A 13,873-nucleotide genomic window follows, 5' to 3' on the forward strand; every position below is an offset into this window, starting at 1 on the left:
AAGCCTGTCATCTTCCCTTTGCCCATTCACAGCAGTTCATGCTCAGCAAGACTGCCTTTCTTCCTCTAGCTCATTAGGAACAGCAACCAAGTGGAAAGCGGTCTGACCAATTGTTGTTTTCCCTCTCACCCCTTTTTCTCCTAAAAGACCACACACATGCCATACACCTTTATTCCTTTGTCTTTCGGTATTTCTAGCTCATTTAATTTCAGTAATATCATGCACTTATTCATGCATATTTTCTTAGCCCTCCTCCCTCTCTCTTTTCTATCTCTTACCTAGCAATCACCAACAACATCCATAGGCAATGTACTTTCTTTCCATTTTCTCCTATTTACATGTGGACCAAAGAATATCTGTGATCTTGACTTAATAAACAAAAAAATCAGCACAAATGCTGGACTTGTTTCAAAGGGAAAAGAACACTACATTTCTATAGGGAAAGAGCAACAACAAAATAAAGAAGCCAAAATATCAGTTTCTAAAGTCCATGTAAATGCCTAACAGACTATCAAAATTTCTACAAAAGTGTTCATCTGATCCTTTTTTTCTCCTTATTCATCCATTCCTCCAAGTTGCAAAGATAGAATTTGATTATTTTAAAAAGTCAAATAAATTCTTCTTTAGTTTTAATTATATGTTAAATAAGCTTTTATTGGGAAATCTCTGAACTAATCACCACTTTTAACATTTTTGTGGGGAAATAAGGTGCTAATCTCCATACAACCCAAATTATATGAATTTGAAATGTAACCCATTTTCAGGATGCAGGCTGCCAGTATTTCTATCAACATGTGTCTGACTGCTTTTTATTTTTATTTAATATCAAGTTCTACACATGTCAAGTCAACCTTCCATAAATCTAATTGTTCATTCAGCAAGCTGTAATTAACTGATCAGCTGCTACAGGCCTGAGCATTGTACTAGCCACTGAGGGAATTCAAAAGAACATTAACACTTCCTAATGCCAGAAACATATAGGTCCCAGTCTTCAAAGTTTTCACATTAACTACAATTTCCTCATTAATAAAATGGTATTACCAAGATATCCTGTGTACCTCACAGAGTGGGAATCCATTGAAGGCACTTTGTAAATTCAAAAATAAAATACACATTATTGTTCAGCATAATCACCTGTTCAAGGACTTTAAAAGTTGGAGGGAATATTTATCCCCAGACCCCAGAACTTAAAAACACAGCTTGCACACTTGGCCTTCCTCCCACTTATAAGGTTCTGGTTCTCACCAACCAGTTAGGTTCCTCCCACCCCTTCAGAATAGGGCTGCAGCCCCAATATACCAGGAACCCCCATTGTACCGTCACCTGGGACCTCGCCCCGACATAGCCACATCGCCAAAGTGTCGGCTTTTTTTCTTTCTTTTTTTTTTGTAACAGGGATTGGACCCAAGGGTGCTTAACCACTGAGCCACATCCCCAGCCATGGTCAGCTTTTAATTGGGAGGTAATTTCATCCTATAAAGACACTCTGCTGTACATGTATGATTTCACAAATGGTGTGAATCTACATCGTACACAACCGTAGAAACCAAAGTTGTACCCCATTTGTGTACAGTGAATCAAAATGCAGTCTGTAAAAATAAAAAAATTTTAAAAAGACTGCTTCCATAAAAAACCGCTTCATTTTTCCTTTTCAGGAACACGCATGCTCACGGCAGCCATTACAATCCCATCATGCAGCAGCCCGCGCTATTGACTGGTCATGTGACCCTCCCAGCAGCCCAGCCCTTAAATGTGGGCGTGGCCCACGTGATGCGGCAGCAGCCAACCAGCACCACCTCCTCCCGGAAGAGTAAGCAGCACCAGTCATCTGTGAGGTAGGTGGCAAGACCTGCCCTGGAGGACGGGAACCCTGGGATCGCAATGCTGAGAGGGCCGCTCAGGACTGGGGGCGTCAGCACGCTGGCACGGGAGGGGAGCCACTCCTCCTGCAAAAAGCCAGCAGAACGTGCGTCCCTCACGGCCTGGCCTAGTTGTGCAGTCACAAGCGCTCGGCTCTGTAAGAGTGCAGCCTGCCTTTTGCCTCCCCCTGGTAACAGCCCTGCTGGCACCTTGAGGGCGGGGGCCCAGAATCATAGCACAGTTAGCCCCTTGGGTGCTTTAGCCCCTTTTGTTCAGGAAAAAAATATTATTCACTGATACTTGTTAAAGTGCAGGAAGGAAGATTTTATTCAATACCATGGAAGTAGGTTCAGGGATGTTGAACTAGGATCTTGAAGGTGGGGAGAGATTGGGCTGAGCTCTGCATACGCATGAGTAAGTGGGAATTTATAGCCAAGGGGAAGTGTTGGGGTCAGAGGATTGAAAATTACTAAGAGGAAACATGAGGCCTAAGAGTGGTTCTGGCTAAACCAACCTCACAGAATTCTTGCTGAATGCAGGCCAAGGTAATTGGACATTACCTGGGGGACAGTGAAGGATAGGGTACCTTGATCTGTTATCAAGGATGACAGGCTCTGGGTAAACTGACTTAGCAGGGCTCTTTTCTAAGACTGGATTTTACAAGGAAGTGCACAAGTGGGCCTAGGAGAAGATTTAGAGCCTGACTAAAGTTTGGCCAAGCAAAAAATCTTTGTCACTTCTCTAGAAAAGAACCTTGCCTCTGAAGTTTCGCTTGGAAATAATTTACCATAACTTTTTCAAAATAGTAGAGTTTGGTCCTAGCATCTCAAAAAAAAGAAACAAAAAGCAAAAATCCTAGAGAATTGTACTTCCTTTGAAATCTGAGTTCAGAAATTTAACTCATTTAGCTGTTTCCTTAAATACAAGCAATTAATTGTGATTGATCCATACACTAACAATGTGACACTAATCTTTCCCATTCCCTTTAAACTCTAGTCTCATCTCAGTGAATTCCTGAACAGTCCAGAAGGACAAACAGTTACATGCTGTATGATTAGGGGTTGACAGAGACTGTGGGATAGGAGGAGATTGCCTAGGAAGGAATATGAGGGGACTTTTCAGGTGCTGAAAAAATTCCTTGTCTGGATTGTGTTGGGGTTTATGACTGTTCATTTGTCAAAACTCATCAAATGCTTTAGAAGAGGGAATTTTACGTATGTCAACTATACCTCAATGGACCTCTTAAAAATAGAGATTTCCATGCCCCATCCTCAAAAAAAAAAAAAAAAAAAAAAAAAAAACATATAGCCAAATAGATCCAGATTATGCAACCACAGAATTGTTCTTACATTTATTCCTAGTGGCACTGACTTGGAGGTACTCAGTTGCTTATTTGGAATAAGTTGATTGAGAAAAGTCCAGTGTACATGATGTTTAGTGATTTTTGTTTTTCTGCTTCCTCATATAGCTAAGCACCAGAAACTAGTCCTGCCTTTTTTCATTCTCAAAGGTCAAACCAAGAGATAACTTCCTGCAACTTGTTGTCCTTCAAGAGTCCTTATTTGGGTGTTTCTGACAACTCAGATCAGTGGCAGCTCTCCAGAACACTTCTGTCTGGCAGCCCTGTGACAGCATACCCATGTCATTATTAGACTCAGGCCACAAAAGCCATCTTGATCCTCAGGAACTATCATGCCCAGTCACTCATGCAGTCACACAGAGTGCTGGTCAGACACAGAACTGCGCATGTCATCCCTGTGGCTCACACTGGCCAAGTAGGAACAGTCAGAACCCTGGCCTCACCACCTGTTTATCAAGTCCTCCCTACCTTCTCACCACCTGGCTGGCCTCATGAAACCTCACTACCCGTGCAGTTCAAGATCAATGCAAGTATAGTCCAAGCTATTTCTTTGCTTATTTTTAAGGGCAATACCTTAGACAAAACAACTCTGAGAGACCAGAAAGAAGGCTCTCACTTGTCACATGGGATGACCAGGCCTGCTTTTCTTTAACACTGCCAAGTGGAGTTACCGCAGCTGATAGAATACTAAAAATATAATCTCAAAATCATATATTAGCAATAACAAATACATAGGTTATGATAAGTAAAAACACTGAAACAATCTTATCAGTAAAACTTATTACCAGCCCCTAAAAAGGAATAAGCAGTGTATTTGAAACTGGCTAGATAGAAAATTAATGTCTATCTTTACTGGATAATTTTCATTTCACTGCCATTCCTTTAGCTAAAAGGTCCTTTAAGGACATATAGAGCCAAAGATTTATTATACTTTGACTTGGTCTCTCACTGTATAGATATTACCAGGATCAGCAAAGGTTAGATGGGGAGGGAAAAAGGTATCTTTTCCCTAAAGTTACCAGAAACTACTTTGACTCACTTAATAAGGAATTTCAGTTCAATCAAAACCAAATTAAAAAGGTTCCTTTTTAAGCATGCTTTTTACTCTTGTACTTTCCTAATTTTCATTACAATTCAAATAGACTAGCAAGCTTCCCATGAGACTCAGGGGTCAAAATCCAGAAAAATTATTTGGGGGTTTGGGTTTTTTTTTTTTTTTTTTTTTTCTTTAATACATATACACAAATACTTCAATGACCACATCCTTTTCCAGAGAAGGAAGGAGGGAAAACTAAACTTAAGGTCACCAAAGTTAGGTCCTGTGTATCCAGAAACTCTTTAAAGAATAGTATTTTACTATAATAAATGGTAGACCAACTATTAGCAAAGAAACAAAGCTTTATGAGGCCAACCCCATTTCTCTCACCACCCCAAACAAGACATAAGTACCACTGGGGGGTGACAGGATGGAGCCCAAAAAGCAAGATGAAGGCCACACCGAAGCAGACACAGCTGACATCTGGTCAGGATTTCTGCCACTACAAGACCAGCCTACTTGGAGCAGTACAGGGATCCAAACCAGAGCCCTGGGAAGGCCAGGCTGCTGTCCCTACCTGAAAGGCCTCTAAAGGCAACCACTTTTCCAGATACAGGTTGAGTCTAATTGGCCCAGTCCTTGGATTTTTTTTTTTAATTAACATTTGGCAAAGCTGGTATTTCTAGACAGTAGGCTCTCTGGAAGGAGTTGCCAGGCCTGATCTTCCCTGTATGTGTGGTTTTGTCATTACAGAAACGTCTCCACCTGTGAAGTGTCCTCTTCCCAGGCCATCAGCTCTCCTCAGCGATCCAAACGTGTCAAGGAGAACACACCTCCCCGCTGCGCCATGGTGCACAGCAGCCCAGCCTGCAGTACCTCTGTCACGTGTGGGTGGGGCGACGTGGCCTCCAGCACCACCAGAGAGCGGCAGCGACAAACAATTGTCATCCCTGACACCCCCAGCCCCACGGTTAGCGTCATCACCATCAGCAGTGACACAGATGAAGAGGAGGAACAAAAACATGCCCCCACCAGGTGAGGTGTGGCTCCTTTAGACTCTAAGGAAGGAGCCTGGGGGAATGTTGCATGTGTCGCCGACTCACATGCCCTTATTCCTGAATCTGGGTCATGTATCATCATCAAACATAGTGATCTCTCCCTGCTGACCCCTAAATTTTGGTTTTGCCCTGTCCTTGGGTCTTAGACTTTTGATTTCAAGGGAATGTCAAACAGATTTGCCATAATTGTTCAAAATCAAAATAATTTTGAGTCACGTTGGTCTTAAAATATAGTTGCAGGCTCTACACATTTGACAAAACATGAGACCATAAAATCAGGCCACAATGCCAGTGTATTTCAGCCTCCATAAGCTTCAGAATCTCTACCTCGGGCTACTGAATTTACTCCCAGTTGGTTGGGACATTTCTCTAATACTACTGCCTTGGCTTACTCAGAATTTCAAGTAATTGTCCAATTAATCAGAAATTTCCCTGGGTCTGATTAACCCAATCTTTCAAACTGCCAGTTGGCTCTTCACCCAGAGAGCATTACTGTTTATTCCAAAGTAGTAATATTCATTTTACTCTCTGTGTGCTTCCTGGAGAGAGGGAAGAAATATTTATTATATTTGCACAATATTAACCCTGGCACCAGAGCCTCTTTTTCTATGCTTTGCAGCCAGACTCCAATAAAATGTGCTTTCAGCTTGCTTGGCTCAGGTGGTACAGCCTCATAAACCTTGGCCTTCTGCACCCCTAGGGGCCTCAGGGCCTCGTAGAACCCAAAGTCTTACAACCCCACCCTGCTGGTGCCTTTGCCGTAGGACTGAGGGTCGGGGAAGACCTGCCACTCCCCAGCCCAGCATTGCCAGTCGGCACGCATCCCACAACTGGGTACAAAGCTCAACATTTGTAATTAGGCCCAAAGCATTAATTCCTGATTGGATACAATGTAACTAATTAGTAATCACAAATCCTTTTGATTAGATAATAAATTCTTGTGCTTGAAATCATTACAAAATGTACAGATAGACTGATTAAAACATTCTCATTATAGCTATTCCTGCATGGGGCATCCCTTCCCATCTTTATAATGAAGTTCAGTGGTTTGGGTCTATTTTTCTTGTTAAGGAGAGCATATTTTTCATTCTTTTTTCCCATTGAGTGGCTCAGCCTGATCTTCAGTGTATTTCAGAGAAGAATATAGTGGAGCATTTCTGATCCTGTCTTTTGCCAGGTACCAGAGGGGAGGTCAGTGAGACTAGGCACACATTTGGCAGACCAGTATTGCTTTACTCACCATCTGCTGATTCTAGGACTGGTCTCAGTGTCCCTTATGATCATAGTCCCAAGTCGAGTCAGTATTCCATCCTTCCCAGTGCCTCATCCTCCTACCCACAATACAGTGAGTTCAGTCCTTCACATGGGCTCAGTGGCCCCTTCACAAGGAGAAAGGCTTTTCCCAGCCCCAAACTGGACATTTGCCTGGGGCAGCCTGTATACATTTGTAGCATTGTCATAAGAAGGTCCAAACAACCTTGCATACAGCTGGGTAAAAAGCAAAAGTAATTTTAAATCTAGTAATCAACTAGATTGGAATATGATTTTGAAGTCTGAGATTTGAGTTGACCCAGACTCTGGATATATAAGCGCTCAGGAAAGAATTGAATAGTGTCTGAGGACAAGGAAGATGAAGGTTCTCTCTACCAGTCAGGGAGCAGACAGCAAAGCTGAAGCACATACCTACTTCCCTAGCCCTCTCAGGCCCCCAAAGAGCAACAGAACTGACATGTGTGATGGTTCATGAAGACCTTAGCAAAAATGTCTGAGAGACTCGAAGGAGGCAGGCAGCAGCTGATGGGCAGATGACCTGTGGGGAACCACCAAAGATGGTGGCAGTGGGCTTCATATACTGCAAAGCATAGGGGATTGCCTGCCTGCCCAGGATAATGAAAATGTACCAGGGATATTCCACCAAAACAGCAAGCTGCAGATCAAGACCAGAGTGATCTTGAAGGGTCTCAGACACCCATATCTGTGACGGGCAGCTCACAGAAGATGTGATAGCAATGTTTTCTGGAAAGATAAATGGCAGTTGCCTTAGAAAATGGTTTAGGACCCAGAAAAGAAAGTATGTTTGACTCTGAGTGTACATAGAATAAAAAAGAAGTCAGTAGCTGTCTTATTTATAGAGAAACCAATGTGTAATTGTGATCACATTATTATGACTATATTTAGGAATGAGAAAAATGTGGGGGAAAATACAATTACTCATTCTTAGAAATAAGAATATCATAAAATTTAACACAGTAAATATTTATTGGCCCCGCCAGTGTAAGATACTGGATGCTGCAGGTGTTACATAAATAAGAGAGCTGGTCTCTGTCCTCATGAAGTACACAAGGTAATAAACAAGATAAGATACATACAAATCAGTATAACACAAAGCAGAACATCGTTCCAAAAAAACTAGCAAAGTACTAAAAGGATCTAAGGGAGTATAGCTTAAGGAGATAGCAGGGGAGGGGAACTTCTCAAGGTCAAAGGTCTAAGCAGTTGTACACAAACTAGAGATGGGTTGCATATTCAAGTGAGGTACTTTATGGGGCAGAGCCACAAAGGCAGGCAGATAGGAGGGGTCCCAGTCAGGAAGCTTCTCTGAGAGAAAGCAAACACACAGAGCAAGGAGATTTCAGGGTACAAGAGGTTGTTAAGGGGTCTCCTCTTAAATAGGGATGGTATGCTTTGTTAAGAGATGCTAAGGGACTCAAGGGACACATTGGTCCTGGGAAAACAAGGATCACTCCCCATTGCTGCCAAGTAGAGGGCCACTGGCCACTCTCCCATTGGATGATGTCCCTTGCCCTTCTGGGTTTCTTGATTTGAACAATGGAGACCTTCCCTCCTTAACCCTGATCATCCTTGTCCCCAAACCAGATCTCTCCTATGCCATGAGCATCTTGGTTCTGATCTTCTGTGTTCCCAACCTCTTTTTTCCATTTTTCTACTTGTACTGATTCTAGCATTTCTAGTTCTAGTGCTAGAGCTGTAACTGCTTGGAATGCTGGCTCCTTCCCCTAATGTGGGTCAGCCTCAACATGACAGCCAGAGCTTCAGGAGCCAGTGACGCCCATGAGAATGACAGTGCCCTACCACCAGAGTGTCTCTGCACCAGTGCGAGGCAAATGATGTGAGGTCCCCCTTCAGACCTGACGGGGACAGTCAGTAAGTCTCCAAGACTGGGTGACATCACCTAGAGTTCCTAACAGTTTCAAATTAAAACCACTATTCCTGACACCATTTATGTGGCACTTTTAGTTGGGAGTGTCACAAACCCAACTTGTAAGGAGAATTCCAGAGCGCAGGAGGCAGCCAGGGAGAAGAGGAACTCAAGGGGTTATCAAGTGCTTTCGTTAGCACTGTCTGTTTGTCACTTGTGGGGTATAGAGGCCACATTTCCTTTTCCCATAGATGAAGATGAAGAAGAAATAGATGAAGAAGCCCATGCTTACCCAAACTAATTAAGGTTTTAAATAACAGAATTAGGATTTAAGTGCCCTGAAGAAATGGCAAGCTTAATTAGTGGCAAAAATTACTGATTTCTCTTCAGTCATTAACCCTATAATTCTGTTCTGCATCCTCCTATGACCACCACTATGTCCTGGTAGGACCTACTGTGTGTAGGGCACCAACCCAGGGCTGTGGGGAGATCAGGGTTTTATTCACTGAGCCCCACTGGGTGCTAGGCATTCATCAGTAATCTGGAGTCATCTCAGGAGAGGGACAAAAGTCAGCTCTTTTAATTCTTTGAGATTTTAGTGGGCAGACTAGAGAAGAGCCAATGGATTCCTCTTTTTCAGTGGGTCACTTTTTGGAGTAGGGGTTTCTTTGGTCATATTTAGAGAATTGGTGTCAAAACAGATAAACTAAATGATAAATATGTTTTTCTGTGCCCCACCCCCAGGATTAAGTAGTAGAACCAGCCTTACTTAAAATATTTTTGGTTAGATTAGAGAAGCATTTAACTGTCTCCCTGTGCTGAGCAAGCCCTCTTTTCTCACCAAGAATTTCCTCGGACAGAGTTTGCAGGTACATGTCTGATTCATCCAGACCTCCTGCCAACCTTGCCTTGTGCCGAAACTGCCATGTAGAGGCACAGGCTGTGACCTTCCAGTGTGAGGATGGTAACCTTCAGTGCTTCGGCTGCTTGTCTTTTGGCACTACCCACTCATATATTCATCCATACATTGCTTAGATGGCCCTGGCAGGTAGGTTGTTGTACTTGGGTCACCCAGCTCTGCTCCGTTCTACTCTTCGCATCACATGCAAAGATTGTTACAGCCAACATAACAAAATGTAAGGTTTAAAAAAATGGTTCATAAACACTGCTCAGTTTTTTAGGTATAAAGACAATCATCTGAGTCACTCTTAAAATATTTACATATAAAAAAATTCTGACCCAAAACATTTCTTCCTTTATACTAAATTGTAAAACCAGAGAAACTGGTTTGCTGATGGGAAACTGATAAACTGCTGCTCAAAGACTTTGACCTGAAAAATACAGAGGAGTGCAAAACCCACTCACTTATTACCACCTGAACAAAAATCAACCTAAAGTGGAGTTCGTCTCCATTGCCATTCACAGCCCAGTAGCTCACCGCTGCCCGGTGTTGGTTAAGAAGCCCCACACAGCCAAATCTTGCAGTCACAGGGACATCCAGTTCCAGCTAGAGTGAAGAAGCAAAGGAACCAGACACACAGGATCATTTGAAGGGACTTTGTTGCTTGTCAGTGTTAAGTTACAACACACTTGCAGAATTGAAAGATGTTTCGGTCATGTGACGCTTGTCGAGCAATGGAAGGCCTTTGGTCCAGCAACTCCAGCATCTTCATTACAGGGCCCCTTCAGAACACTTGACTGGGTGGAGTGGAGTGGCTTAGGGACTGCATTTTGAAGAAATGTCCTGTGTCTGTCCCCAGCAGCTTGTCATAACACTTTGGCACATTACAGAACTGTCACTGGTGTGTGGCAACCTCCTGGCTGGCTCCTTGCCTTCCACTGTGAAGAGGGAGGGGGGGACAGGGAGGAGTGGATATGTCAGGCAGGAGTGGACAGCCTGCCATGACGAGGAAAGGCAAGTCAAGCTGCTGGCTGCTGTAGGAAGAGGGGACAGGGCTACAGAAGAAAATGAGAGAAAAAGACTCCTCCTTCCGCACCATCCAGTGGGTGCAGACGGGGTAGTTTCTCGCTACTCCTTCCAGGCCCTTATTTCTGATTTCTCTAAAGTAGTTGTGTGAAGAATGACCTTAATGCTGATATTTGATATAAATATGCAGACAATATGATTGGATGAGTGTATGTGCCATATTAAGTGACTTTAAATCAAGAACTGCGTAACATCAGAAGGAGCATGCTGACCTGAAGGCAGTGGTTCCTCTCCTCACACAAGGGCAGGTTAAAAGTAATCAGCCATGGACTTAAAATAGAATGGGCATGGGAACAGCACAATGGAGGTGACTGAGGTCTGCGCCTCGTGTTTCCATCAGCTGGGAAGATCTCTGTGCAAACCACCCCAGGTCCCATGCTCAGAGAGGACCACTGTGTTGAGATATGGCCCTGGAGGAACCAGAAAAAGGAGTTTTCATCATTTTACATTGTAGGTGCTTGCTGGGTACTTCTCTGGGGAGGCGGAGGGATGTAGAGCATCATGGCTGAGAGAGCAGGTGCTGCCTTCAATCCTGACTCTGCCCCTGCCAACTATGACCTTAGGCAAGCAAGTGACCCAGGCTTGCCATGTCTGCAGTTTATGGTCTTTAAAATGAAAATAATCATATTCTCTGCTGCACCCTCTTGCCATGAGGACTAAAGGAGATAATATTTAAACAGCACTTTGAATGGTAGTTGGTCTGCATCCAATAAATGTTACCTATACTTGGTAATCATTATTGTGATAATAGAAGATCTAGTGTCGCCCATGAAGTCAGAGTGAAAGAAGTCATGGAAAGTTTACTGGAGGAGATGAGTTTTGACCCTGGTCTTGATGGATGAAATTGACTGATAATAGCAAATAGAAATCAGAATGCATTCCAGGCAGGGCCCTGCAGAGATGGGGTCACAGGTTTGTACCTGATCCTCTGGCAGTGTTTTCTCCATTGGGGCTGATTTCTTACTTCTTAGTTCCTTATTTCTTTTCATCATTTTAAAATGATGAAAATCATCTATTGCCATGACAACACAATGCAATCATGCACTCTTACAGCTTTGCTCCTTATTCAGAAGTGATGTCTGTCAAGGCCATTTGAGCAAATATTTCATTTCTCATTGTACTCCTATCAATCTCTCCCGCTTCCATTAACCAACTCGTAATGGGATTGATAAGCTATCAATAATAATTAGACTCAATAGTGGAATGAATAGTGGAATGAATCCCAGTAGTATCAAAACGTATGAGTCTAAAGAATCCACAGTAGCATCTCAAATGTGTGCTCATTTTTAAAGTAACTCATTTAGCAGCTTCCCATTGTTCTCTAATCTGCACAGTATATTTAGGTAGAACACAGAGATTTCTAACAATAGAAGAGATTAGAAAGAACAGTCAAATTAATTCACCTTTCCCAACCTATCACATATAAATTCAAAAACACAAGTAAATCAACATTAAACTGTGTTTTTCATATTTACATAGGACTCCCCAGCTACAAACAGGAATGGTACCCATGAAGAGTTTATAGAGGCCAAGTAGCACACTCCTGTTACCCCAGATACTCAGGAGGCTGAGGCAGGAGGGTTCCAAGTTTGAGGCCAGCCGAGGCAACATTCATCACAAAATGAAAAGGACTGGGGATATAACTCAGTGGTTGAGCATCCATGGGCTCCATCCCCAGTAACCCTTCAAAAATTGATGGAAGATTTATTGCACACTCCTTGGTGGACCACCACATGCTGACAGGCAGGTTCCCTTGGCCCTGTTCATGGGAGGCTCACTACCTGCTGATTTTCATTGAGGAGTAGGCCCTGGAGTCTCACCGGTTGTCTCGTTTGTTTGTTATTTCCACACTCCCACAGTGCTGGGGACTCTAACCCGGGCCACCGGCATGAAAGGCAGGCACTCTACTAGGTAGGCTATGTGGCCTGCTCTCACTGGTTGTCTAGGCCAAGCTGCTGACTCTTATAAGACTTGCTAGAAAGCCATCCTAATTGCCAAGAAATTGACTGATTGACAAAGTGGCCCATTGTACCTTCAGAAAGTTCTAGTCACTAGACAGTTCTTGTTGAAATTAAGCTGAAGCTCCTTCACAGTTTTCAAATTTGAACAAAATTCCAGATGTGCCCAGATTGAATTTTATTTGAGGGATTATAGTTGGCCAAAATTAACGTTGTGTGTATGTTTTGCTTGTTTGCTTGCTTATCTCTTAAACTACTCAGTGCCTAGGGAAGATAGGATCAGCAGAAATCAGCCAGGTCTAGGTTTACATGTGAGGTGCACTCACTGCAGAAATTGGTTTTCTCCCCAAATGAGTAGTAGACCAAATCCTATTTTAAGTGTCTTTCATAATAAATCCTGAAGGTTCCTCCACAGTGGATCCTTTAATGCCACAAGTAATCTCTCCCACCCTCCCTAATAGATTTCAGAGTGGGTTGGAGGTGACTGGATGTCCAGGGTCACAGGACAAGGACACATTTGGGAGCCAGCCTTTGTCTTGAAATGTCCTCCACCCAGAGTATGCACCTACAATAGAACACATCCACTTTTCATGCGATGGCCAGAGGAGCCACCATGTGTTCGGGTTTCTTAATCACACAGAAGTGATTGTGACCAGAGTCCAGAGTTAGGGGCAGGTAGGGTAGCTCTGCATCTGCTGAGCATTGGGAATGCTGGAGCCATGGCCCCTAGTGCTTCCCTGGGCTTGGGCATACTGTGTAACTATGCAGGGCTCCCTTGGGTGACAGCCTGACACAAAACAGTACTCACAGACCAGCAGCTTCCCACCCCCGCCCCCACGGCACAGCTGCGCCTTCTCTGGGCCTTGTCTTTTTGTGGCAGCTCTCCTCCTGTCCCTCTTCCTTCCGGTGTTCCTCCTCCACCTTCCAGCTCACCTTACTGCTCTCCAGTTCTTCTTCCTACTTCCTAGGCTCAGGGACCCTTTCCTAGAGGGAGCCCCATTTCCTAATCTTGTGCCGGATGTCAGTTCCCCTTCCCCGCAGCTGTCTATAATGAGCCCTACTGCCCTGTCCAACCCCAGGTGCAAAGACCCTGCATCCCATTTGCTTTCTTGTTTCCGAATGAGCCCATGGACTTTTTCAATTGAGGCATAATTCACATACTTTATAACTCACTCATGTACATGTACATTTACATTCAGTGGTGGTTTGTATATTAATTTTTTAATATGGTAAAATGTAGAATCTAAGATTTATCATTTTAACCATTTTAAGTGAACAAGTTGATGACATCAGTTTTATTCACAATATTGTGCAGCCATCACCAGTATCTATTTCTAAAGCTTTTCTATTACCACAATCAAAAATTCTGTACTCAGAAGCAATAACTCCCCATTTCTCTCTGCCCCCCAGCCCAAGTCTTTGGTACCTCTAGTCTATTTTCTGTCTGTATGGAT

The 13,873-nt window shown here is 43.4% G+C and overlaps 1 protein-coding gene across 1 annotated transcript in view; it reads left to right on the forward strand.

Moving 5' to 3' along the window:
• The window catches only part of Hipk2 (homeodomain interacting protein kinase 2), a 183,740-nt gene that overhangs the window by 148,783 nt on the left and 21,084 nt on the right, over window positions 1-13,873 (forward strand). Inside the window, 2 exon segments of the mRNA XM_047562045.1 lie at window positions 1,656-1,835; window positions 5,010-5,291. Of these exon segments, the coding sequence (XP_047418001.1) occupies window positions 1,656-1,835; window positions 5,010-5,291 (462 nt within the window).

Source organism: Sciurus carolinensis, chromosome 8 (genome assembly GCF_902686445.1).
Source record: "Sciurus carolinensis chromosome 8, mSciCar1.2, whole genome shotgun sequence".
Lineage (NCBI taxonomy): Eukaryota > Metazoa > Chordata > Mammalia > Rodentia > Sciuridae > Sciurus > Sciurus carolinensis.